A 27,820-nucleotide genomic window follows, 5' to 3' on the forward strand; every position below is an offset into this window, starting at 1 on the left:
TGTGTTGCCTTTTTCATTGGGGCGCTATTTTTTCCCTCTTGTTGTCCCCCGCAGCTCCTCTATGGTCTCCCGTGGCCCCCTGTCCCTGTATCCCCTCCCTCCTCCAGCGTTCCGTTCCTGGGCTCTGGGCTCTCTGTCGTCAAACTTGGGTTTTCCAGATCACTCTCCAGCAAGTTGCATTCAGCCTGTGGTCTCCTTGGGTAAGCCAAGCTGAAAATTCTGTTAAAAACCAATGGCTGAGAGGCAGGCGGATCTCTGTGAGTTCGAGGCCAGCCTGGTCTGTAGAGTGAGTTCCAGGACAGCCAGAGCTACCCAGAGAAACCCTGTCTCAAAAAACCAAAAAGGGAAAGCAAAACAAACAAACAAACAAACAAACAAAAAAAATGGCTGGGATGAGGTTCAGTTGGCAGAGGCCCTGTCTGGCATGTATGAGGGAGGTCTGGGGTCCATCCTCAGAATAAAACCGTTGTGGTGGCCACACCTGTCATCTCAACACTTGTGGAGCAGAGGCAGGAGGATCAGAAGTTCAAAGTCATCTCAGTTATATAACAAGTTCAAGGCCAGCCTGGGGTGTGGGGGACTCTGTCTCAATAAAAAGTTTTAAAAGAATGAAGTAACCAAATATCACAGAGTATTCCCAAAATCAACAACCAGCTTCACTGTTTGTGCCGCATGGGTGTGACAAAAGCCTTGGGATGTCATAATTGGAAATCATCACCTATTTGTGGGTCCCGCATCTGGATCCCAGAGCTGGACAGCAGCGAGGTGCCCCTGGGATAGAATGCCGCTCACTGTCCACCCTGGGCCAACACGTCAGAAAGGCCTTTCTTTTATTTTTTCTTTTTCGTTTTGTTGTTGTTTTGTTTTTCGAGACAGTGTTTCTCTGTGTAGCTTTGGAGCCTGTCCTGGAACTCACTTTGTAGCCCAGGCTGGCCTCGAACTCACGGAGATCCGCCTGCCTCTGCCTCCCCAGTGCTGGGATTAAAAGTGTGTACCACCACCGCCCGGCCCACTTTGAAATTTTTTTTTTTTTTTTGAGGTATCAGCTCAATATGTAACACAGCCTGTCTTGAACTCAAACTTACCAACCTCGTGCCTCAGATTCCTGAGTTCAGGGCTTATAAATACATATATCTTCTCAAGGTGGTGGTGGTGCATACCTTTAATCCCAGCAGGCAGGCAATTGTTTTGTCTCAAAGTACCAAAATAAATAAACAAACAAATAATTTCAAGGTGGTGAGCTGGCTCAGTGATTAAGATCACTTGTTGCTCTTGCAGAAGACCCAGGTTTGGTTTCCAATACCCACGTGATGGCTTATAGTCATCTGTAACTCCAGTTCCAAGGGCTCTGACGCCTCTTTTTACCTCCACTGGTACCAGACACACGTGTGGTACACACATATTTGTACAAGGAAAGTACTTACAAAGTAAATAAAAATCTCTAAAAAAATTTTTTAAATGATAGTACAGACATATATGCAGGCAGACATGCAGACAGAACACTGTATACATAATAAATAAATCAATCTTTTAAAAAAAATGATGGTTCAGTCCAGACCAATCATTCTATGGAGTCCAATTACCAAACAGGTGAACAGGATGCTCCAGGGAAGTGATGTCCCTGTTATTGGTGATCAGCGACTTCTGATACCCACCAAAATTCAGGGGTGGACGCTTGGCCTCTGCAGCTGCATTTTGGAGGTTGTCGTTAGGAGGGACCCCTGCTTTTTTCCACGCTTCCTTCCCTTACTATTTCTGATTTGCTCCCACTGAGTCAGGCATCTCTGCCTTCGTGGGTTTGTTGTATGTGCTGCCAGAAAGCGGAGGGATTGTAAACGCTGCAGAAGGAGGCCCCGGTGTGGCACCTGGATCCTTTTGCTGCACTGCTGTGAGTGGAAACCAGCCAGTATACTCCTGGTGACTGGTGATGCAACTGCAGCATGCCACCCGTGAATTTTGGCGTGCAGTCGGGGGAAGGCGGCATGCTCAGTGATGCTTCGCAGTATAAGGCGTGGCTGGACTTAGGAAGTTCTAGAACCTTCTGTGTGTGCATATGCACATTTACTGAGAGAAAGAGAAAGTCTATAGCTCTCAGGATTCTCCAGGGAACTCATGACTCCACACATCGTTTTCAACCCATTGTTCTAAACCTTTAAATAATTAACAGTGGAAAGTGAAAAACAAAACAGAAATAGCCTCTTCTTAAAGGAAACTGGCCGTGCTCCAACACTTTCCTCTTACCAAATACGCGTGTGCATGCATGTGCGTAACAATCAAAACAAGCTAATTGTGTGCCAAGCAGATGCTGGTATTAGGGAAATTAAATCCTGCAAAGACACAGAACTTAGCCAAGGTCGCTCAGTATCTGAGTTCATCTGGATCCGAAGATATTTTACATAGGTTTACAAAGCAAAATACAAGGAAAACAGAAGCTTTGTTTTTAAACTGGGGCTGATGGTGGAGGCCTGTAATCCCAGCTGCTTGAGAGGCTGAGGAAGGAGAATTTCAAGTTCAAAATCAGCTTGGGCAACTTCGTGAAACCCTACCTTAGAATAAAAAGCAAAAGGAAACCTTGGTGTGTGAGTCAGTGGTAGTGTGTTTGCCTAAGGCCCCAGGATTAATCCCTGGGAACGAACACACACACACACACACACACACACACACACACACACACACACGACCTCGTGTATTCCGGACTGGCCTGAATCTGTAGTCTCATTTCTGGCTCTCCTGCTTCTACTGCCCATGTGCTGGGGTTATAGACAGGTAGCATCCAGTTTATGCAGGACTGGTGATAAAAACCCGGGGTTTCGTGTATCCTAGACCAGCACTCTACCAACTGAACTACATCCCCAACCCAAAATAAAATCATCTTTTTTTTAAGTTTCAGAAGACAGTGTTTTTTAAACTTCCTGTGTATGTGCATGGTGCTGAGGATTGAACCTAAGGCCTTGCATGTGACGGAAAAGTACCTTCCACTGGTACATCCCCGGCAGACCAGGCTGGCCTCGAACTTGCAGAGATCCGCCTGCCTCTGCCTCCTGATCCTTTTTTTTTTAAAAATGCATTATTAAATTAAAATGTCTGCATGTATGCCTGCGGCCAGAAGAGGGCACCAGATCTTATTATAGATGGTTGTGAACCACAATGTGGTCTCCGAGAATTGAACTCAGGACCTCTGGAAGAGCAGCCAGGGCTCTTAACCACTGAGCCATCTCTCCAGCCTCCCACCCCCTTATTTTTTAAAGAAAGTAAAAACATTATTGGAGAAAACATTTTCCTACCTATCTCACCAAAGTTTTCTAGAGCGCCTCTACCAGATTTAAAGTTTTTAAATTATATTTTTTTCATGTATGTATGCACACACACAAGCCATGGTGTGTGTGTGGAGGTCAGAGGGTAACTTGTGGGAGTTGGTTCTCTCTCTCCTTCTCCAGTGTGGGTCCCGAGGACCAAACTTAGATCACAGGCTTTCTGACAAGTGCCATCTTGCTGGCCCTATGTTTTTCTCCTTCTCCTCCTCCTTTTAAAGACTATTATTTAGTATTATTTGTGTGTGTGTTGGGGGGGGGTGTCTGTATGTGAGGAGTGTCTGTATGTGGGGTTGGGTGTATCTGTATGTGGGTATGTATGTATCTGCATGTGGTGGTGTATATCTGTGTGTGGGGAGTGTCTGTATATGGGGGTATATCTGCATGTGGGAGTATGTGTATCTGTATGTGGGGGTGTGGATCTGCATGTGGGGGTGTGGATCTGTATGTGGGGGATGTGTATCTGCATGTGGGGGTGTGTATCTGCATGTGGGGGTGTGTATCTGCAGGTGGGGAATGTGTATTTGTATGTGGGGAGTGTGTATCTGTATGTGGGGGATGTGTATCTGTATGTGGGGGATGTGTATCTGCATGTGGGGAATGTGTATCTGTATGTGGGAGTGTGTATCTGCATGTGGGGGTGTGTATCTGTATGTGGGGATGTGTATCTGCATGTGGGGTGTGTTGGGGAGCTTGCAAGCCACAGCACATGTGTAGAGGACATTGCTTTTTTTTTTTTTTAAAGCAATGAACATTCAGAAAACGCACACAACTGTTTCACTATTTTTGATCAAGGGTTCATAAGCAGCAGCTCACTGTCTACCCTGTTTGTTACATCTTTTAACCCCCACACCCGAATTGTCAGAGCTCAGAACCCCTTAGGGTTTGTGTAATGTCATAAACGTGTCTAGCTTGTGTCCCAAACACAAGTCTGTCATGGCCTGCCCCTCATGGCATGAGCCAATCCTGACTCATCCTGTCACACCTCTGGAAAACCGATGCTGGCCTACCTGAGTCCCGCAATCATGGGATTGTAAGTCTGTGTCTGCCATGTTGTTTCCGGCTTCCTGGGGTCAGTTTAACCATCGACATAGATGATACTTTAAAGAAAAACTGAACTCATAAACTCCTGTTTGTGTGTGTGTGCACATGCACGCAGAAGCCACAGGACAGCCTCGGCTGCCCTTCCTTGGGCACCATCCATCCTGTTCTTGGAGATTTCTCACAGACCTGGAACTTAACAATTAGGCTTGGCTCGCTGGCCAGTGGGCCCCAAGCAGCTGCCTGTCTGCGTTTTCCTGGAGCGGGGGTCACATGTCACTGTGCCTGGCACTTTAAATTCTTTAATTCGTTTTTTACTCTTCTTATGTAGGTTCTGTGCATTCAACTCGGGTCCCCCGCACTCCCCAGGACCTATGCTTGGTTTTCTCCCATCCAGAAGGAAAGTCAAGGATCCAGGCTCTTATGTAGCCTCCCTTGAAGGTGCTAAAAACAATGCACATAGGAGAGAAGGATGGAGAGAGAGGAGCCTCCCCTAGGGCCTATCAGTTAAGTTCGGAGAGGCAAAAACATCCTGGAGCTGTTGCTACATAACCAATCCCTCCAACCCGGTTGTTTACAATCTCATGGTTTCTCTCAGTCAGGGCGGGTCAGCCCTAGGGCCCCCAGCAAAGATCAGAGCAGGTGCTGCTGAGACATCTGCAGACTCCTCTTCCGTGCTGGGCTGTCACCCTGCCTGCACACGCTCCTCCTTGTGACTTCTTAAGCTTCCTGATGATATGGTGGCCACGGCGGCGGGGCGGCTTCCAGAGCAGGTGTCCTGACAGAGCAGCCCAGGCTGAAGCCGCTGTGTAGTTCATAACTTCAGCACAGGAGTCACACCCAGCACCTCTGTTGTTTGAGGCAGTTCTTGAGGTGCGTGTAAGTTCTAGGGGGGAAAGAAATCTATCAGCCGTCAGTGAGGGAGTGTCAGCACCACGTCAGAAAGGGGACCTGGGGGACGGGATGTAGACGGGGCCTCAGTCGGCCACAGACATGAAGAAAGGCCACACTCCTGGTGATAAAATGTGATGATGAGACCCTCGGTGAGATAAAAGAAATCAAGGCAGCTGGGTTGCAAAAGGGCTGAGTTTTCACTTTCAGACGACACTTCACACTGTCAAGGATGTGACTAGTACGAGGCCGACTAACCCCTGGTGACAGATCTAGCGTTAGACAGTCCTGTCTTCAACGATCAGGTCCGCTTCATCTTGCAAGACCTGACGCAGCTATTACGGCTAGAACGCCGAGCTCATGAGCTCTTTGGGGACCCTGTCCATACGGCCTCCTCCCGTCCCTACCCCTCACTTCCGGGCCACTGTCACTCCAACACCACCCTGTCAAAATCCGTGGCCTTTTCCTTATCCATACTGGTGCCGTCCTGATCTCCCGGTCCCTTAATCCTGCTGTCTTCAGATGAGCCTGTCCGTACCTGTTCAGTGCTACTGTCTTAGGTTTGACTGTGCCCCCCACCCCACCCCGTCGCCGCCTCTGACCTCTCTTCAGGATGTCTCTCCTTGAGATCCCATCATTCTTCAGTACCACAAGGACCCGTAGTCCTTTGATCCAGAATTCTACCCTTTCCCTCGGCTCTCACCCACCCACTCATGACCTCCCATCCTCCCCGACCTGACCCCGGTTCAGGTCAGGAGCCCATTGCTGAAAAACACCCCACTGCGAATGTTCTCAGCTCTCTTGCCTCTCTCCCAAGCGAGCCCCGGGCTGTTAAATCCAGCCCACCCTCACCACAGCTGCTTCCCTGCAGCTTTAGGTCTTGTGGCCTGCGTGAACAGTACGAGAGGGGTCCTTACCGCTGTGTGACTCAGGCTCTGCTGGGATGAGGAAGCAGGTTCAGTCACCTCACTCCTGAGCCCTTGAGCTGTACCCCCACGTCTTTGGGTCAGAGGTTACCAGCTGCCAGGCTTTAGGTTTTGCGGCACACTGAGAGATGGATGGATGGATAGGTGGATGGATGGATGGACAGGGAGGGGGAGGGGTTGGGGAGGGAGGGATCTGGTGGCTTCTAAACCAGAACCATGATGTGACATCCTCTCTGTGGCATATTTTCCATTTCCTTTTCATTTTCTGTGCACTCAGCTTTGTTCAAAGCATGATTGACGTCTCTTTTCTATTCTTAGCACGAAGCAGAAGCTCACATATGCAGATTAGCCGAAATGAAAAGAGCTGGTTCATTTTCCAGAGTCTTAGAAAAACCAAGAGGACTTGGGGGCTCAGGGTGGAAGGTTGCTGTCACCAAGGCCCCCTCACCTCGGAGAGCCTCAGAGAGGGCCTTCAAGGACATTTGGAGACTGGGGCTCTGGAGACGTAGCACTTGGGGCAAGTCCCCATGCACCTGGGTCAGTGTCTCTCTCTCTCTCTCTCTCTCTCTCTCTCTCTCTCTCTCTCTCTCTCTCTCTCTGCAAAGTAAGGGGGTCTGGATGAGGCAGTTCACACGGGCCTTCCCGGACTCCTCATAATGGCTCCTGTTTTCCAGCGTTGGTTCAGGCAGCCTCAGCTTTCCCATCAAGCAAAGGCTCTCTAGCTCACGCTGGCGGCTATGGTGCTCAGGACACCGTGTTATTCATTAAGCGGCGCTGTTTACCATGCGAGAAAAGCCACGAGGTACGACAAAGCCCACTGTAAGAGTTGGGGTGTGCTCAGGCCTATGGGAAAGATCGTGCAGGAAAGAGGGCGGAGGGATAAGTGGAATATGCTTTTATAGTTTCCGCCCGCACATGCGCATATGGGTTTACGTAGCTACTCCACACATGCACGTAGATTACATGATCACGCTGCGCACAAATTACATGGTCACGCAGCACACGGATTACGTAGGACCTAAAGCCCTAGGATGACTGCGCCTGTGCAGTCACGTAGCTGGGGGAGTGGCCAGGAATTCTCACATGCGGCTCCTGCCCTTGGGGAACTCATCTTTATAAGAGGCAAAAAACTTGCTATCACACAATAGTTCAACCAGGGTGTGGTAAATGGTTCAGAAAGTCTGTTTCATGTGTGATGAGAACAAAGCAGAAAAGGGATTAGTCTGACTGTGAAAGTTAGAGTCCTTTCCCAGGAAAAATGCTAATCGACAGGTTAGAGGGTACTCTGACTTTTTTGTTTTGGGGTTTTGGTTTTGGTGTTTGTTTTTTTGAGACAGATTCTCTCCATTATGTACCTCTGACTGTCCTGGAACTCACTCTGTAGACCGGTGGACCAGGCTGGCCTCGAACTCACAAAGATCCACTGCACAGCTTTTCATTTTTTAGACTGGGTCTCACTGTGTCACTCAGGCTGATCTCAAACTTGAGATACTCCTGCCCAGTCCCCAGGGGCTGGGATTACATGCAGCACCATACCTGGCTGTAGATGATTGCTGGGGATGCCGTGAATGTGTTGCTCTGATTGATTGATAAATAAAACGCTGATTGGCCAGTAGCCAGGCAGGAAGTATAGTGTAGGCAGGAGAAGTGTAGAGAGAGGAGAAGTCTGGGAAGGAAAGACTGAGTCAGGAGATGTTGCCAGCCGCCTCCATGAGGAGCAGGATGTAAGATACTGGTAAGCCACGAGCCACGTGGCAAGGTATAGATTTGTAGCGGTAACGCCCGCATTACTGATACCCGTTCACCATGTCCGAGCAAAGGGCTGCGGATTAAAAGTAGAGACAAGAGATGCCGGGCGGTGGTGGCTCACGCCTTTAATCCCAGCACTCGGGGGGCAGAGCCAGGTGGATCTTTGTGAGTTCAAGGCCAGCCTGGTCTCCAAAGCGAGTTCCAGGAAAGGCGCAAAGCTACACAGAGAAACCCTGTCTCAAAAAGCCCCCCCCCCAAAAAAAAAAGAATAGAGACAAGAGACAGCGAGTCATTTGCCACGGCTGAATGCCGAATGCCGTTTATTGAAAGAGGGAAGAAACCTTAAATACAGGCTTACAACACAAATGGAGGATCCCCGGAGGGCAGAAGTTTGCTACCAATGGTCTACATTCTAGACCCAATGTTCTACATTCTTGCATCTAAGTTGTTTACACCAAATACAGGATGTAGGAACAAAGAACCTCCGGTAAGCTCTCCTAAGCTCTCCGGTGATCCTTAGGTGAGAAGGAGACCGGCAGGGAATCTGAATAGGGAGGACATCTGGTCAAGGTCAGCAAGCAAGGCGGCAGCCACTCACAGTCGGGGGCCGGGGCCCACAGGTCCCCCCTTTTTATTAAAAAAATGAGCTTCTGACTTAGGTTGCGTGGGACATCAGCAGACCACCTTACCCGTCATAGAGACACCTGCCCAGGCCACACAAGTGCTCTGAGTATTCTTCAGGAACCTCCTTGACCAGTCTCTCTACTTCCTCCCACTTGATCTTCTTCTTCCTCTGCCGGAAGGGTGACTGGCCTGCAATCATCTCATACAGGAGGCAGCCTAGCGCACACCAGTCAGGGCTGAACGTGTACCTCTCATTCTTCACCACCTACGGAGCCATGTAGCCCATGGCCTTTGATGGTCTTCCTGTATAAGCGAGACAGGCCTGTGGTGTGCCCTGTGCCATTGTCATGAAATTCCATGGCTTCTTTTATTTCGTATAATCTTCTACGTATGCCTTATGGCGAAGTATTCATAATCATTAGGCCTGTCACAAAGTTCAGACTGTCAGTTGAGTCAAGTATGGCTTTAAGAAAGAGTTAAGTGGCCAGGTAGTGGAGGCGCACGCCTTTAGTCCCAGCACTCAGCAGGCAGAGGCAGGTGGATCTCTGAGTTCGAGGCCAGCCTGGTCTACAGAGTGAGTTCCGGGACAGCAGGGCAACAGAAAGAAACCCTGACTCAAAACAAACAAACAAAAACAAAAAATCAAATATGTGTGTGTGTGTGTGCATATATACATTTACAATAAAGGACTTCCAAAACCAAAATTACATGTGAGAAACTGTATAGTAAACAACTTTGATAAATATTTTGCAAGAAGAATGAAATAGAAACATTAGATGGCCACATGTATCTCTTACTTTATGTACCTTGGGCAGCTTCTCCACAAGCTGACTTGATTATGGTTATATGATTATACTTACTAAAGTCTACATAAATGTTTAAAAAAAAAAAACACATACCTGGCAGATCCCCACCATCTAGGATTTGCCTCTGAGATCCAAAATTAGCTCCTGATTCTCCCCGATAATCAGGGATATTGACTGCTCTTGGTTAATGTGACTGTTCTTGCTGTCATGTTTGTAGCGCCACCTCCTGGCAAGCAGTGTCTCTACTACCTTCCTTTCAAAGTGATAAGGGGGGGGGGGATAACCCAGTCTTTGTAAAGGGCACCTGCCTTGCAAGCAAAAGGCCCTGAGTTCAACCCCCACGACATACAGAAAAAAGCCAGGCGTGGTGGCACAGACAGGGGAGACAGGGACTGGTAGAACCTTGGGGCTCACTGGGCCAGCCAGCCTAGACTGAGCAAGTTCCAGGCCGGTGAGAGCCACTGCTTCAAAGAATAATGTGGCGGGGCGTGGTGGTGCATGCCTTTAGTCCCAGCTCGAGAGGCAGAGGCTAGCTTGGTGTAGTGAGACCCTGTCTCAAAAACAAAACAAAAGGAGCCAAACATTTTTACCGTGACTCAGACCATAAAAAGGCCTAGGAAGTTTCCTAAGATAGAAGAAACAGCCAACATGAATCAGAAAGTGTCTTCCACTCTCTTAGGACCTCTAATGTCTATCAAATTGCTATGTATTATAATCACATATAACAAAAACTTACAGTACATTAGAACATAACATATTGTAAATATATTAGGTTTTTTTTTTTATAATGAAAATTCTTTGTTGCTGGAGGGCTTCTCTCCAGGTTTCACCAAACCCCGCAGTCCCACAATGCACGTATAAAATAATCACTCAGACGCTTATATTGCTTACAAACTGTATGGCCGTGGCAGGCTTCTTGCTAACTGTTCTTTTATCTTAAATTAACCCATTTCTATAAATCTATACCTTGCCAAGTGGCTGGTGGCTTACTGGTGTCTTCACATGCTGCTTGTCCTCGCGGTGGCTGCAGTGTCTCTCCCTCCTCCTTCCTGTTTCCCCAATTCTCCTCTCTCCTTGTCCCGCCTATACTTCCTGCCTGGTCACTGGCCAGTGTTTTATTATATAGAGCGTTATCCACAGCAATTCTTTACATCTGAGATAGCTGAAGTTCCGCTCAGAAGAAAAATCTACCCCACTTTTATTAATCAAGGAAGTGTAAAAGAGAAGGGAAGGGATTGGGGATGTAGCTCAGTGGTAGAGCGCTTGCCTAGCAAGTGCAAGGCCCTGGGTTTCGGTCCTCAGCTCTGGGGAAAAGAGAGAGAGAGAGAGAGAGAGAAGGGAACTAGGCGACTAGTGCAAGGAGCGTGAACAAGAATAATAGCAAGGGCTGTAGAGATGGCTCCGTGGTTGAGAGTGCACACTGCTTGTGCAGAGGACATGAGTTTGCTTCCAACCCCCTTGGTCAGATGTTTGTAACCGCGTATAACTCTGGCCCCAGGGAATCTGCCTTCTTCTGGTCTCCTAGGGTACCTGCACTCATGTGAATGTACACCAACACAGACACAGACATACACCACACACACACACACACAGAATAAATTTTTTAAATAAGAATAACAAAATAAGTATAGAAAAGAAAAAAAATGAATAAAGAACCAGACATCTGGAGATGTCTGGTTGATGGAGAGATCGTTCAGTGGTTAAGAGCATTGGCTGTTCTTCCAAAGGACCTGGGTTCAATTCCCAGCAACCACATGGCAGCTCACACCTGTCTGTAACTCCAGTTCCAGGGGATCTGGCATCCTCACGTGCAGGCAAAACCCCAATGCACATAAAATAAAAATAAATAAATTAAAATAAATAACCAGACATACATCTGTAATCACAACACTCATGAAGCAGAGGCAGGAAGATTGTGAATTTGAGACCAGCATTGGCCACATAGTCAGGTCCAGGCCCTCTGGGGCTACACAGAAAGACTATCTCGGGGTTGGGAATTCAGCTCAGTGGTAGAGCGCTTGCCTAGCAAGCACAAGGCCCTGGGTTCGATCCTTAGCTCCAGAAAATAAAATAATTAAAAAAAAAAAAGAAAGACTATCTCTAATCAACAACAGCAACAATGGCAGCCGACATTATGATTGTAAAAAGAGCTGCTTCATTGGAGGGAGGGAAAAAATAATAGATAAAACAGGGCTAGGGATGTAGCTGGCTGTTAGAATGCTTGACCAGTATTTGTAAGGTTCCGGCTTCAACCTCCAGCACGGGGTGGGGGAAGGGGAGACAAAGCATTAACAACAACAACTCCCATTTAATCTTGTCCAATACATAAAGCGAGAAACCAATACTGAGAAATTATCACAGAAAGATCAAATCAAAAGGATTACAGCGGTCTCTTTGAACTCGTGTGTGTGCGCGCACCCATGTGCACATTCGGAAGCCAGAGGAGGATGTCGTCAGGTTCTGCGTTCTTCCCTTGGAATGGTCTGTCTCCGAGCCCGGAGCTAGGGCGGTGGCCAGCAAGGCCCAGCATCCCTCCTGATGTTACCTCCACGGAGCCATAGGCGCTTATGTGCACAGCCGCACCTGGCTTTTCGTGTGGCCGCTGAGGATTTGAACTCAGGTCCCCACTCTTGCTCAGCAAGTCTTCCTTACCCGTCTGCCTAGCCCAAGAAATCTTTTTGTGTTTGTTTGTTTTTTGTTTTTCGAGACAGAGCTTCTCTGTGTATTTTTAGAGCCTATCCTTGAACTTGCTCTGTAGCCCAGGCTGGCCTCGAACTGACAGAGATCTGCCTGCCTCTGCCCTGTACTGGGATTAAAGGAGTGAGCCACCACTGCCCGGCTTAGCCCAAGAAATCTTAAGCAAAGTACCATAGATGAACAAATGTCATCACAGAGAGAGAGTTATCTATTAAAATGCCTAGGGATAAATTTAGAAACAACCGCTCAGACACATTGTGTGAAAAGATGGTACGACTACCAGATTTGAGGGTGGTGTGTGCACACGCCGCCTCGAGTTAGCTTGGTGATGTCTCCTGCAGGGTGCCGGAGGAACAAGCAACAGTGACTGCCGTGGAAGGAAACGGCCATGTTTCCTGAAATCCCTTCATCAGATGGTGTTTGGTACCGTCTACATCCATCAGCACTGAAGTCCATCACAGGGGCAATTACCTTGTCAGGATTCTGTTTTAGAAAGAGAAGATTCAGAGCCAAATTCCCAAACCACTGCCTTCCTTGTGTCTCCTAAGGCTGGCTGTCGTAGCTCTTTGGTGCTTCCCAGACTTCCGGGTGGAGAGCCCAGATACCAGGATGGTCTTGCCTGGGTGACAGTGTCTTGCTCAGGTGTTTGGACTCCAGACCCCCAACGCCCTGGGTGGATTTAAGGAACCCAGGCCTCCTGCATCAGGAACCGTTCTGGAATGTAAAAAGGGATGTTCTCTTTTGTCCAAAGGTCCTGTTTCCTCACAGCATGTAGGAAGCCACAGAAGCAGAACTTAGGAGTCTAGTGGCCAAGCAGGTTCTCTTTTTCACTTACACAATTATCTCAGTGGTTTTCTTTCTTTCTTTCTTTTTTTTTTAATTTGTCTTGTTTTTAAGAGGAGATCATGGAGCCCTGGCTGGCCTGCATCTTGCCATGGAGACCAGGCTGGCCTTGAACTCACAGAAATCCTCCTGCTTCTGAATTTGGAATTAAAGATGCACTGCACGAGCTGGGATGGCACACACCTTTTGTCCCAGCACTAGGGAGGCAGAGTTCGAGATCAGCCTGGTCTACAGAGTGAGTTCTAGGACAGGCTTCAAAGCTGCACAGAGAAACCTGTCTTGGAAAAAAACAAAACAAACAAACAAACAAACAAAAAGATGTACACCACCTGGCCAGCCTTGATTTTTTTTTTTTTTTTTTAATGCCAAATGCTGTTTATTGAAGGAGGGAAGAGGTCTTAAATACAGGCTTACAGCACAATGGGAGAACCCCGGAGGGCAGAAGTTCGCTACTGATGTTTTACAATCTTGCATCTAAGCTGTTAACATCCATTATTCAGGATACACAGACAAGGAACTTCCCTTAAGCATTCAGGAGGGGGGAACCTGGCAGGAAATTAGCATAGGGAGGATATCAAGGTCAAGGTCAGCAAGCAAGGCAACAGTTACCCAAAATGGGGGCCAGGGCCCTACAGGTCCCCCTTTTATTAAAAAATGAGCTTCTGACTTAGGTTGCCTGGGAAGTCCCTTTAGCTAATACCAGCCCACAATGGTTTAAGAATCTCAGCCAGGGGGCTGGAGAGATGGCTCAGAGGTTAAGAGCACTGGCTGCTCTTCCAGAGGTCCTGAGTTCAATTCCTAGCAAACACATGGTGGCTCACAGCCATCTGTAATGGGATCTGGTGCCCTCTTCATACATAAAGGCATACATGCAGGCAGAACACTGCATACATAATAATAAATAAATCTTAAAAAAAAAAACCAAAAAAGCAAAAAACAAAACTCAGTCAGGAGGTGGTGGCCCACATCTTTAATGCCCAGCCTTCAGGAGGCAGAGGCAGCAGGAGGATTTCTGTGAGTGTGAGGCCAGCCTGGTCTACAGAGTGAGTTCCAGGATAGCCAGGGCTGCACAGAGTAACCATGTTTGGGGTAAGAGGGGTGGGGTACAGGAACAGACAACACGAACATGACTCACTGTGAATCTCAGAACTTATTAGTGTCTGGTCATTCATTATGAATCCTAGGCTAGAACAACCATTACCCTTTATCCAGCTTAACCTTTATAGCCATTCTTTTTCTCATCTCTGTAACAAGTACCTGGCCAAAGCAGCCCTCAGGGAAGAGGCTTTCTTTCGCTCACGGTTTGAGAGGGCGTGGTTAATCACTGTGGGGAAGTGTGGCTTAGCCTCGTGGCTGCAGGAGCCTGAGGCAGCGCGTTCCTCACATCAGGATGATTACAGCGCTCAGCCACCTGCCTCCCTTTTCCCCTTTTTATTCATTGACTGTTATTTTTATCTGAGACTCCAGCCAGTGAGATGGGCACCCATATCCAGGGGCTTTCCTCTTTGAACTCTCAGAAACAGCTTGACAGACATGCCAGGGATGTCTCCTAGAGGGTTCTAAATCCTGTGGTGTAAACAGCAATGACCAATCATCGCACTTCTTAATGAAAAGTATGTGTTCCTTTGATTTTTTTTCTATTTTTTTAAAAGATTTATTTATTTATTATGTACACAGAAGAGGGCGTCAGATCTCATTACAGATGGTTGTGAGCCACCATGTGGGTGCTGGGAATTGAACTCAGGTCCTCTGGAAAAGCAGTCAGTGCTCTTAACCTCTAAGCCATCTCTCCAGCCCCAATTCTTTTTTTTTCCCCCCGAGACAGGGTTTCTCTGTGTAGTTTTGGTGTCTGTCCTGGATCTCTCTCTTTAAATCAGGCTGGCCTCGAACTCACAAAGATCCGCCCGAGTGCTGGGATGAAAAGGCGTCCGCCGCCGCCGCCGCCGCCGCCGCCGCCGCCGCCACCACCACCACCCGGCATGTGCATGTACTTTTTATTTGGGGGTTTCGTTTGCTTTTGAGATAAGATCCCATCTTTTTGGAGGGGGGGGGCAGCAATGAGATAGGGTCTCTTTACATGGCCCCGGCTGTCCTGGAACTCACTATGTAGACCAGGCTGCCTTGAGCTCAAGTGAGATCTGCCTGCCTCTACCTCTGCGTGCTGGGACTACAGATGTGGACCATCACATCTGGGTTTTTGTGGTTCTGGGTACTGAATGCAGGGTTTCTTGTCTGCTCTGGAAGCGCTCTTCCAGCAGAGCCGCGTCCCACCCCTTTCGTCCATTTTAAATATAACATGCAGTTTTAGATGCTGCACTTGGCAATCAGTTGCGTGTTCTGATCCAGGAAAGCCAGCAACTCATTCTCCTCGGGATCCAGGTTCCCATCTCCTCTACACATCGAAATGAAGGCTGAGAGACTAGAACCAGTAGGCCTTCGGGACAGTGTGTAGAAAGAAAAGCTTTGGTCTTGGTAATAAATAGCCACCTCTGTTGTCTCCGATCTCTTCCCAGGAGTCATTGCTCCAGTCGAAGGAACTGCATTCGATCTGAGAAAGCCGGTGGAGCTGGGGAGACACCTGCAGGATCATCACATCCATGGTTTCGACCACAATTTCTGTCTGCAGGGATCGAAGGAAAAGCATTTTTGTGCAAGGTTGGGAACCTGGTCCTTATTGTCTCTGCAGGGGAGAAGAAGGAGCGGTTCTTGTGAGAAGCCTTCCCTAGGACAGTTTCAGCAGCACCTGATAAGGAGCAGGGGTCAAATACCACAGCCTGAAGTCCTGTGCCCTAAGTGAATCCATCCTGCCCAACCTCACATCTGCCTGACCCTCTACCCAGCATCCTCTCTGCCTGTCCTGTACGCCCCTTTTCTGTCGGAGGCCCTAATTCCCCTGCCTTCACTGACGGCCCAGAGCCCTTGGTGCGTTCCTAGTCTGTGGGACGGAGCTGGAGTCTGCGCTTCTCTTGCAGCTCTGGCCACTCCCACCTCCAGTTTGATAGACAAGCAAACACTCTTCTCAGCAAATCCAGTTCCCAGGGGCATTTTGTTGGGGAGTCCCGATCTCTACCCGAATACCTAAGAACATGCTTGGCCCGAACAGCTAGCTAGTCAGTTCACGATTGTAGACTCAAAGGCCTCTGGGTGGGGGGGGAGGTGACTCAGACCCCTGACAAACAGGTAAAAAGGACGTCCCTAATCTCCGGGCTCTAGGAATCAGGGCCTCTGGGGTTCCACCTGCTCAAGACACCTTCCTACTGCATAGCTATTACTCATGTTCCTCTCCTCATCGCCCCTACCCAAGGAGCCTTTCCTGCCTTCTCCCCATCGATTCAAATCCTGGACCCTTCTTCCCAAACACTTTTTTTCTCCAGCCTCTTGGTTGACAATGTATGTGTATTTTGCATTTAGAATTTTTAAAAATAATATTATTGGTGTACATTGCGGGGAGGAAGAGGGAGGGGATGGGGTGGGGTGGGGCGGGATATCTTTCAGAAGTCGATTCTCAGGGTCAGGCTTGTACAACAAGCACGTGTACTGATGAGCCATCTCACTGGCACAACAACACACTTTGAATGGTTTCTTGTGTGATTTGCCTTTCTTTATATCAGTACCCCCTTAGCAAGAAGGACAGACCCAGGCCAGGTGGTGGAAGGCAGAGGCAGGCAGATTTCTGTGAGTTCAAGGCCAGCCTGGTCTACAGAGTGAGATCCAGGACAGTCAGGGCTACACAGAGAAACCCTGTCTCTGAAAACCAAAACTAGGAGAAATGGCTCAGAGGTTAAGAGCACTGGCTGCTCTTCCAGAGGTCCTGAGTTCAAGTCCCAGCAACCACATGGTGGCTCACAACCATCTGTAATGAGATCTGGTGTTCTAGCTCCAGATCTTCTAGCCTGAAGGCAGAACACTGCATACATAATAAGTAAATAAAACATTTTTTTAAAAAACTAAATAAATAAATAAACTACTCTTTCAGAGCCCCATGGCCAGACACGGGGACACATGCCTTTAATCCCAACACTCCAGAAGGAGAGGCAGGTAGAGCTTTGTGAGTTCCGGTGCAGCCTGGGCCACACCCTTGGGGGAACATATCTCAGCAGCAATGGCAGAGAGATCACGGGCCAAGGACCAGGCCCTGGGTCCCATCTCCAGCATCACAACAGAAGAATGTCAGGACCCTAGAATTACCTCTCTCCAGCCTGACTCCCATGACCGACTGCAGTCCGTCGTCTGTGTTACCGTGCCCCAGAGAGGCCAAGATCATCCGAGAAGTTGTTTCTGAGGGTCCTCAAAGCCAACACGCCTCCTCTGTGAAGCTTCCAGAATCTTTGTCCAGATGTGCGTGCTTGGCCAGGTCCGATTCCCTCCCCCACTCAGACGCGGCTTGTCTTTGTCCCCAGGGTGCGCCATGCTGGAAGTGGGCGCGTCCTGGAAGTATACACCACCCAACCCGGCGTCCAGTTCTACACCGGCAACTTCCTGGATGGCACTCTGAGGGGCAAGGGTGGAGCGGTCTATCCCAAGCACTCCGGCTTCTGCCTGGAGACCCAGAACTGGCCGGACGCAGTCAACCAGGTAAAGCCACCGGCTGGCTGGCTGGCTGGCTTGTCGGAGCGGCGTCGATCCGGTGTCACACAGGTCCCGACCCTCATGGTTCAAGTCCGCGTTTGTGCTTTGCAAATCATCCAACCCCAGCCAAGTAACTGTTGTTAAAAGCTCAACTCTTGTAGCATCAACAGCTGTCTGCAGCGTTTCTCCTTGTCCCTTCCCATTGATTTTCTGCACTTTCTGGAGGTTGGGGGGGGGGGGGGTATGGGCAGGGACGTGCCGTGGGGGTCCGAGGACAACTTTCAGGGGTCAGTTCTCTTCCCCCATGCGGGTTCCAGTGGTAAACCTCAGGCGTTATCAGCCTGAGCCTCAAGCATCTTTTACCCACCGAACCATCTTGCCCGCCCACACCAGTCTACGAGGCCTTGCGAATCTTGTCTTCCGGTTTGTTCTCTCGTGGCCTCCCTGCTGGCCACTCAGAGCACTGCTGCTCAGACGGTCAGCCGTGGGAAGAAGCTCGCCCCGAACTTCAGAATATAAGTCGGGGCGTTGCTTCCTGGACCCAGTTCTCGCCTTGACGAAGGAGGCCTGGCGCTGTGGTAGATTTTTCGCTCATTTCCCTGCAAACCAGTACCACCCTGTCCTCGCTGGCACCAGTCCCCACACACACGTGGCTTCCGAGACTGGTGCAGAGGCACACCCCAAGGTGCCTGGCAAGGTCTAACTGCTCCTTTCCCTCCACAGCCCCGGTTCCCTCCTGCGCTGCTGAGACCTGGAGAGGAGTACAATCATACCACCTGGTTCAAGTTCTCTGTCGCTTAATGAAGACTGGAGATGCGGCCTGGTTCGGGCCAGGCTGGGTCCCCACTAGGCCGCGGCCTCCTATCCCGGTGAAGACTTAGAAGCTTTAGAAGTGACCCTGCGTGTTGTCATGCAAACGGTAGCTGCCGGAATACAATCACCCTGCATACTGATTTCCTTTCCCAACACCTGGCTTCAGGCCACGTCTAATGACCAGCTCTGTTCTCCGTCCAGGTCAGAGGACACATTAACTCTACTAACCAGTGCCATCGTCTAAGACCTGACCTGAGTGGAGAAGTGGTCCTCGGGACTCTGATGCTATTATAGGCTCCATCTCTCCACCCTGCCTCCATCTCCTCTCTTCTCTAAGCCTTCCTTTCTTTGATGGAACTCTCTTTTTCTATCTCCTCTACCTCAGACTACCCTCCAGAAGTTAGTATAACTTGAGTTCAGGCTATGAGAATTCATCTCCTCTGTACCTCTCTCTACCTCAGTCTGCCTAAACATTCCTAGGGTCACTGAAGGACAACTGGGGTTTGGACCTTGTTCCATCAGAGCCTTTCTTCTCAGGTTTACGTGAGGAGCATCAGAGATGACCCCATACTGAAGAGCACACATTGCTCTTGCAGAGGGCCACTTTAGTTCCCAGCACCTGTACCAGGCTCACAACTGCCTATAACTCTAGCTCTAGGGGATTGAGTGCCCTCTTCTGGCCTGCATGAGTACCCACACTCATGTGCACATACACACACCCATATACACACAATTAAAAGTAAATCTTAAAGTTAAAAAAATTCACTTTAGAAGCATTAGAGTGAGTTGAACTATCTTTTAGGGTGTGACTTAAACCATGAGAGCCAAATATCCAGAAGAATTTAGATTTTCCTGCCTTTGAGGTTCACTAGAAGCCAAGCTAAGGTGTAAGAAGCTGCATAGGCATGGAAGACAGATGAGTGAGAACACCTCACACCAACAGTGCCTGGAGGGATTACACTTGGCATTAGAAGCAGATGCTACGGTAGAGAGGAAGTGTCTGAAGGCACCTCTTTTCCTCAATGATTACATTGTCATCGGTGATGGGTTTAGGCTGCTGATTTTGAAAAAAATATATAGTTTATGTTATCATCCGCTATAGTCAGTTAAAATAAAACCAAAATTTCGCCTTCAGGAGACTCGTTCATTTATGTGTGTGCATGCGCGCGGCGCGTGTGTGCGTGTGTGCGTGTGTGCGTGTGTGCGTGCGTGCGTGCGTGTGTGCGTGTGTGTGTGTGTGTGTGTGTGTGTGTGTGTGTGTGTGTGTGTGAGAGAGAGAGAGAGAGAGAGAGAGAGAGAGAGAGAGAGAGGTAATGAGCCACATAGCAAAATGTAGATTACTATAAATGGGTTAATTTTAAGTTTTTAGAGATACTTGGGAACAAACCTACGCTAAGGCCAAGCTTTTGTAATTAATAAAGTCTCGTGTTATTTTTTGGGAGCTGGCAGTACAAAGAAAGACCCGGTACACCATAGAGTATTGCTGCTGCTCGCCTTGTTCAGGGAGGTTCTGTTTGCTGGGGTAAGGGTGACGGTGGCAGTTCCTATGGCTGCATGACCGTTCAAGGTGCTAAGGAGTGACTGTTGGATGTCCATAAGTGGGCCATCTCTCCTCCGTCCATCCACATCTCAGAAGAGGAGGCCGGAGAATGTAAGGAAGGGATAGAATGTGGTGGAATACTGTCCTCCAGCCAGGACATCGAGGCACAAGACTGGATGGGAGGGAGTGGACGAGGTCCCACTCTTCTTCAGAACACAAAACTGAGTGCCAGGCAGTGGTGGCACACACCTTTAATCCCAGCACTCAGGAGCAGGAACAGAGCCAGGCAGATCTCTGTGAGTTGGAGGCCAGCCTGGTCTACAGAGTGAGTTCCAGGACAGCCAGGCTATGCACAGAAACCCTGTCTTGAACCCCATCCTCCACCACCCCAAACAAAAATAGTTAACAGTTGTTGGGGGTGGGGACAACATATTTTCTTTGGTGATGTAATCACCCATAAATTGCCCATGATCTATCTAGGCAACCCTTCATCCTGTAAGTAACTCTGACTCAATTCTCTGGTTCTCCAACTTAGATGTAATCATTTCTTGGATCTGTCATTAATGGCCAATCTGGGGTCAACGTTTGTTCACAGCTTCCCAGGGAAAGCTCATATAACACACGCCATTTTCCAAAGGGTCTGTTTCATTTCATGCTGTAAACAGTAAGTGACCTAATGCTGGCTATGGGGACCCAAAGCCTATGATCTCAGCAACTTGAGCAGATCATCGTGGATCGTCAGCCAGCCTGGTCTACGGTGACACAGCCTTGTCTACAAGGCCAACAAGAGCCAATAGATGTCGTTTATGGAGTTTCTCTTTAGATCCTAGAACAAAAATAAACTGAAAGTAAATGGATGGAAAAGATATACCATGCAAACAGTACTCCTAAGAGAGTTTGAGCAGCTATCTAAATAGCAAACCAAGCCGGGCGGTGGTGGCGCACGCCTTTAATTCCAGCACTCGGGAGGCAGAGGCAGGCGGATCTCTGTGAGTTCGAGGCCAGCCTGTACTACCAAGTGAGTTCCAGGAAAAAGCGCAAAGCTACACAGAGAGACCCTGTCTCAAAAAACCAAAAAATAAAATAAAATAAAATAAATAACTAAATAAATAGCAAACCAAATACTTTAAGAAAATAGATATGCTAGCTATGGTGGAGGGTACTTGTAATCTCATCATTCAGGTGATGGAAGCCAGAAGATTGTTTTGGTTTTTTTTTTAAAGATTTATTTATTTTTTTATATATACAGTATTCTGACTGCATGCCAGAAGAGGGCACCAGATCTCATTACAGATGGTTGGGAGACACCATGTGGTTGCTGGGAATTGAACTCAGGACCTCTGGAAGAGCAGCCAGTGCTCTTGACCTCTGAGCCATCTCTCCAGCCCCAGAAGATTGTTTTGAGGCCTGCCTGGCACACACAGAAAATTCTAGGCTAGCATGTTTAAATAAAAGCAAAGTCGGGAAGAAGGCAAGCATTACTAGAGACAGAGGTGGTTTATAATAAAAGGGTCAGGCAGGGTGCTGGTTCAGCGGGTAAAGAGCTGGCCTATTAAGTGTGAGGACCTGAGTTTGAATCTCTAAAATTTCCAGAAAGCCAGGTGCAATAGAAGGCCCCTGTAATCCCAGTACAGAACCCCCAGAAGCTTGTGGGTTAGCTAGTCTGGTGTATGCAGTGGTAAAGAGGCTGCCTCAGACAAGGCTGTAGGAGGGGACCTACTCATGAAGCTGTGCTGTGACCCCCACGTCTGTACACACACACACACACATTAGCATAACAATCATAAATATATGTATGCACCTAACAACAAAGCCTTTAGATGCTTTGATGTAATAATCATGGCTAGAGGTGTGAGGTGTTTTGGCACTGGTCAACTAAACATTTCTTCTGGGATACACTGCTTCAAAGTTCTGAAAGAGAGCTGGGCAGTGGTGGCGCACGCCTTTAATCCCAGCACTCGGGAGGCAGAGGCAGGCGGATCTCTGTGATTTCGAGGCCAGCCTGGGCTACAGAGTGAGTTCCAGGAAAGGCGCAAAGCTACACAGAGAAACCCTGTCTCAAAAAAAAAAAAAAAAGTTCTGAAAGAGAAGTTGAGTTTTTTCCTAGCTTATTATTTCTTTTAACACAGTGACCTCTACTGGTACAGAAGTAAGTTAAAGCACAGTTTCTGCTGTCTCAGAGTGGTGCTTTGGCTAGAGAAACCTAGAGGATACCTAACGTCGGCCCCTGAGCTTCTCTGTGCAGCCAGGCGAATGTTAGTTCCCAGTTAGGAAACAGAGGCCCAAAGCAGTGGTTTTCAATCCAGTTGTGTTATTAGGAGCACCAAGAGGCTTTTGCACTTCTAACATGACTAATCCATTTGTTTTTAAGGTAGAATCTTTTGTTGTTGTTGTTTTTCAACACGGGGTTTCTCTGTGTAGTTTTGCACCTTTCCTGGAACTCACTGTGTAGCCCAGGCTGGCCTGGAACTCACAGAGATCCGCCTGGCTCTGCCTCCCGAGTAAGGTAGAATCTTTTTAAGGTCCCTAAATGATCCTATTACAAACAGGGATGAGAGCAATTACCCTACCGGTTTTCCCTAAGTGTCTCACTATGATCTCCAATATTGTAGATACCAAGTCCGCAAATGTGTTTATTCCCTAATTCACAGCACTTTCTTCATTAGTAAGCCACAGAGAATAGTCTTCAAGACCAGAAGCAGTATCTTGGTGTCTTAGTCAGGGTTACTATTGCTGCGATGAAACACCATGACCAAAAGCAACTCCAAGAGGAAAGAGTTTATTTGGCTCAGGCTTCATCATCACTGCTCATCACAGAAGTCAGGACAGGGACTCCAGCAGGGCAGGATCCTGGGTCCGGAGCTGGCGTAGAGGCCATGGAGGAGTGCCGCTTACAGCTTGCTCTCCATAGTTAGTTCGTGGTTTTTTTCTTTCTTTCTGACCCAAGTTTCCCCTCCCCTCTCTTCCCATTCCTTCCCCCCAGCTTGTACAATCCTTCCTCCCTCTCCTCAACACAACTCCATGGGCTCAGCCCAGTGCTTGGTTGTGGATCTCTGCATCTGTTTCCATCAGTTACTGGACGAAGGTTCTTTGATAACTAGGGGACCCAAGCAAGAGCTTGGCTACACTTGCCATGACAGGCTCCACTAAAAACCAGCTAAAAGGTAGGCCTGAGCTTTGGTTTACTGGCAGGCAGCACCTGGATCCAGGAAAAACCATAAACTGACACCACCCCGGGAGGAATAGCATCTAAGGGAAGTACCTGACATTCCAAACATTAAGTAAGATCGCCAGATGTCCCAGTCCAACATACACCTAATCCCCTTTTGCCAAGACACCCCTAGACAAATGTCAGCCCATCTAGGGTCCTGAACCCTAGAAATCCCCTCATCCCCAACCTCCACTATGATAAAAACCCTACCCCGCACTCTCTGTTCTCACCCCTTCGTTGGACAGTCTGAGACCAAGCTCGAGCTTGAAATAAAGGCTCTTTGCTTTTACATACGGATTTGGATCTGGTCTCTGTGGTGGTCTTTTGGGAGTCCTGAGATCTGAGTATAACAATGACAATTGGGATAGTTAGTTACCAGTCTGAGTACAGGAGATGGCCAGTTCACAGCCTGCTTTCTTATAGAACCCGGAACCACCGGCCCTGGGATGGCACCACCCACAATGGACGGGGCCCTCCCACATCAGTCACTCACTAAGAAAATGGCCTACAGGCTTGCCTGCAGCCAGATCTTGAGGTATTTTCTCAGTGGAGGCTCCCTTCTCTCTTATGACCCTAGCTTGTGTCAAATTGACATAAAAATGACGAGGACATAGGAAAACTGGCCGTGGCAACTCCACCAATAAACAGTCCTCTACATTTTCACAGGTATTTGTTTTAAAAATCTGGAAAGTTACAGAGAAATGTCTAAACTGAGGGTTGACAATTACTTTATTAAATCATAATGAGTAAACATTTGAGGCTTTAATGATCCAGCTCTGCAGACACGATAATGACCTCGTGTAAATGTATAATTTTTTTTTAAAGTCACAGACAGTTGGTAAATGAAGCAGTGAGTATATTCCAATAAGTCTTTAAGGATTTTACAATTTGAATTTCACTTAATTTGTCACAGATTTGGGACTTCTGAGTGTTCAACCACTTCAAACTGTTAAACTTTCTACAAAATGGAACCAGGTCAAAATTGGCTCCTTTTTTTTTCACAATTTACTGGATGTGTGGATGCGAATGCCGTGGTGCACTTGGGGAGATGAGGAGACAAGTGGAGGGGATTGGTTCTCTCCTCCCAGCACTTGGATTCTGGGGGACTGAACTGCGGTCGCCCAGTGTAGCGGCGAGTACCTTACTGTGGAGCCTTCTCGGCGGCTGGGAAAACTGCTCACCCGCACCAATCCTATTAGCTACTTTCCTCAGCACACCAAACAGCCGACAGAGCAACTCAAAGGCGGAAGGCCTGACTCTGGTTTAGTGTGAGGGTACAGTCCTTCACACGGGGGAAGGACATGGCGACTGGTCACATTCTGCCTAAAGACAGGACACAGATTAATGCTCGGGCTTCATTTACTTTTCCTTTGTATTCAGCCTGGGCCCCAACCCATAGAATGGTTGCCCAGTCAATGTGAGTCTTCTCAACTCAAACCCGTTCTAGAAAGTCCCTCAGATATGCCAGGTCTGTCACCCATAGCGTCCTGGGATCAAACTCGGGTTGTCAATCCTTCGTGCAAGCCATCTCTACACAAGGAGCCATATTGCTGGCCTCATAGGCCATGATTGGCCACTGGTGATCAATACAATCTTCTGCTCCTCCTCCCTCCCTGGACTGTGGGAGAATGCAAGCAAGTCCTAACTCTGTAATTATTTATTTGTCTTGTGGGTGACCAACATCCATCCTGAAGCTTATCCAGGGGTCTCCAGCCATAAGTCAATTTATCATGCATTAAAAGGATACAGAACAAAGCCGGGCGGTGGTGGCACACGCCTTTAATCCCAGCACTCGGGAGGCAGAGCCAGGCTGATCTCTGTGAGTTCGAGGCCAGCCTGGTCTCCAAAGCGAATCCCAGGAAAGGCGCAAAGCTACACAGAGAAACCCTGTCTTGAAAAACCAAAAAAAAAAAAAAAAAAAAAAGGATACAGAACAAAAACATCATTTCAGAGATTTTAAGGAGTTTGGAAAGGTTTTAGATTTAGATTTGTGCCGAGATGTGGAAGGAAACTGTTTCAGAATGACAGTGATCCAAATCAAACTATAAACATTAGAGTAGACGTATCTTAGTTAATGGTGCTCTGGGACTATGCTGACGTCCTCCCCACACAGGATGAGCCAACTGACCATTTACCTTTCTCTCAGCTGTATTATTCCTGAAGACTGATTGATTGATACAGGGTCTCACTGTGTAGCCCTGGCTGGCCTGGAATTTTCTATGTAGATCAAGCTGGCCTTGAACTCAGAGACCTACCTGCTTTTGCCTCCCAAGTGCTAGGATGTGCAGATTTTATTTTTTTAATGTCTTGAAACCTTACTGTTGTCTAGAATGGATTTCTTTTCTTTCTTTCTTTTTTTTTTTTAATATTTATTATGTACAGTGTTCTCTCTGCATGTCTGCCTGCATGCCTGAAGAGGGCACCAGATCTCTCCAGCCCCCTAGGACAGATTTCTTAAAAGATAGGTTATTGGGGCAGGAGAGATGGCTCAGAGGTTAAGAGCACTGGCTGCCCTTCCAGAGGTCCTGAGTTCAATTCTCAGCACCCACATGGTGGCTCACAACCATCTGTAATGATAAGATCTGGTGCCTCTTTGTGGCCTGCAGGCACATGTGCAGACAGAACACTGCATACGTAATAAATACATAATAAATCTTTTTTTTTTTAAAGATACCTTGTTAACAGAGTCCTTGAATAGTACTTGACCCAGACACTTTTAAACCTTAGTTATTGTGAAGCACAACCAAGGGCCTCCTGCGGGATATGAGGCAGCTGACAGTCATGACACGGAGCTCTTAGGCTGGCCACTTAACCAGGCTCTCGCCTGGCTCACCAGCTCTGTAGACTTCCTGCACATACCTTTTGCATGACAATTTCCCAGACCCTTTCTGAGCAGTGCTTTCAAGACCAGAATTCAGGGCTGGTCCAGACGAGAATCTTTTGTGTGGGGGTGTTTTGTCTGCGTGTATGTATGTGTCCTATGTGCACGTGGTGCCCACAGAGACCATCAGATCCCCTGAGACTGGAGTTACAGATGGTTATGAGGTACTGTGTGAGTGCTGGGAGTCAATCCTGGGCCCTCCGAAGAGCACTGTTCTCAATTGCTGAGCCATCTCTCCCAGCACCCCGGAGGAGAAGCATCTTGTGCTAGAGTTACAAAATAGAGACAAAGTCAGTCTCATAGGCACCTAAAACAAAACAAATGCTTTTAATTGATACAGTGATTAAGTTTCAATTTCATATGCTTAGCTTCTAAATATTAATTAGAATCCAAGTAATTAAATTTATGCATTTAACCATTAACATTTTCACTCAGGTATCTAAGTGTTAATCAGTATATACACAATGAAATAAAATATAAGCAGTGAACACTGGGGAGGCAGAGGCAGGCAGATCTCTGAGTTCCAGGCCAGCCTGGTCTACAGAGTGAGTTCCAGGACAGCCAGGGCTACACAGAGAAACCCTGTCTTGAAAAACAACAACAACAAAATATAACACATATATGTATATGTACACACACACACACACACACACACACACACACACACACACACACCAAAATGCTGCCTGTTGTCACAATGTGTCTTGTGGTGACTTACATGCAAATAAACTGATAATACTTAACATAAGAGTCCCACTGACAAAGTTCAATTATATTGAAACTAAGCTAATTAAAGCACTTTGTTAAATGTATGAAAATGTCCTAAGCCTATTATTTTGTATAACTAAAATGTGATAATTTAAAAGAAAAAAAAAACTACATTGTGATACCAGTTTAAGACAAAATTTGTAAAAAATCTTAAGTTTGAAAGCCCACCAGAGTCAATATGGAGACTCAGGCATGCCTACACATTGCCAACAGGAAATAACATCCACCAAAAATAACAATGTACACATATCCTTTGACCCAGAAACTGGAGATTATTTTGGATATACATGCTCATCCAAGCAAAGCTGGGTAACTACATTCACTTAAACATATAACAATAGTAATTAGAAATAATAATTGAAAATTCATCAGTAGGGAACCAGATTCCCATTACGACTCTCCTCAAAAAACCTCTAGGAATGCCAGGTGTGGTGCACAAACCTTTAATCCCAGCACAGGAGGCAGAGGCAGGCGGATCTCTGAATTTGAGGCCAGCCTAGACTACACAGTGAGTTTCAGGACAGGGCTGTGTAGGGAGACAAACAAACAAACAACATAAAAACCAATTCCATTTAAAAAAAAAAATTGGCCACCACAGCCAGGCTTGGTGGTACACACCTTTAATCCCAGCAGAGGCAGGTGGATCAATCTAAATTTAAGGCCAGCCTGGTCTACTAACAAATTCCAGGCCAGTGAGGGTTACATTGTGAGACTTGTTTCAATCACAAACAAAAAAGGGGTGCTGGAGAGATGGCTTACTGGTTAAGAGCACAGTTTACTCTTACTGCGGACACCCACATTGTGGCTTACAAACATCTGCAACTCCAGTTCACCAATGCCGTCTTCTGACCTCGCTATGGGCATTAGGCACACATGGTACATACATACATACATGCAGACAAACATTCATACACATTAGAAAAAAAAAAGGCTAAAGCCCCTTAATATATCTTTCACCAAAGAAAATGTTGAAGCCACAAGATGCTCCACAGCACATGCTGGTCAGAGAAATGAAAGCTCTAACCAGCTACCACGACACATACTGGCCGAAATCCAGAACCCTGACAAAGAATGAGCAGCAACAGCAGCAACTATGACCGTTTACTGCTGGGGATGTCTCTTGAAAGGCTGGCAGTTTCTTCTAACATAT

At 47.6% G+C, this 27,820-nt stretch overlaps 1 protein-coding gene across 1 annotated transcript in view; it reads left to right on the plus strand.

Moving 5' to 3' along the window:
* Window positions 1–19,404, plus strand: part of Galm (galactose mutarotase) — a 58,028-nt gene extending 38,624 nt beyond the window's left edge. Inside the window, exons 5-7 of the mRNA XM_006988347.4 lie at window positions 15,402–15,543; window positions 17,289–17,463; window positions 18,181–19,404. Coding sequence (XP_006988409.1) covers window positions 15,402–15,543; window positions 17,289–17,463; window positions 18,181–18,258 — 395 coding nt within the window. The 3' untranslated portion in view covers window positions 18,259–19,404. The remainder of the gene's footprint in view (window positions 1–15,401; window positions 15,544–17,288; window positions 17,464–18,180) is intronic.
* The last annotated feature ends 8,416 nt before the right edge of the window (window positions 19,405–27,820 follow it).

This window comes from Peromyscus maniculatus, chromosome 22 (assembly GCF_049852395.1).
Source record: "Peromyscus maniculatus bairdii isolate BWxNUB_F1_BW_parent chromosome 22, HU_Pman_BW_mat_3.1, whole genome shotgun sequence".
NCBI classification, from domain to species: domain Eukaryota; kingdom Metazoa; phylum Chordata; class Mammalia; order Rodentia; family Cricetidae; genus Peromyscus; species Peromyscus maniculatus.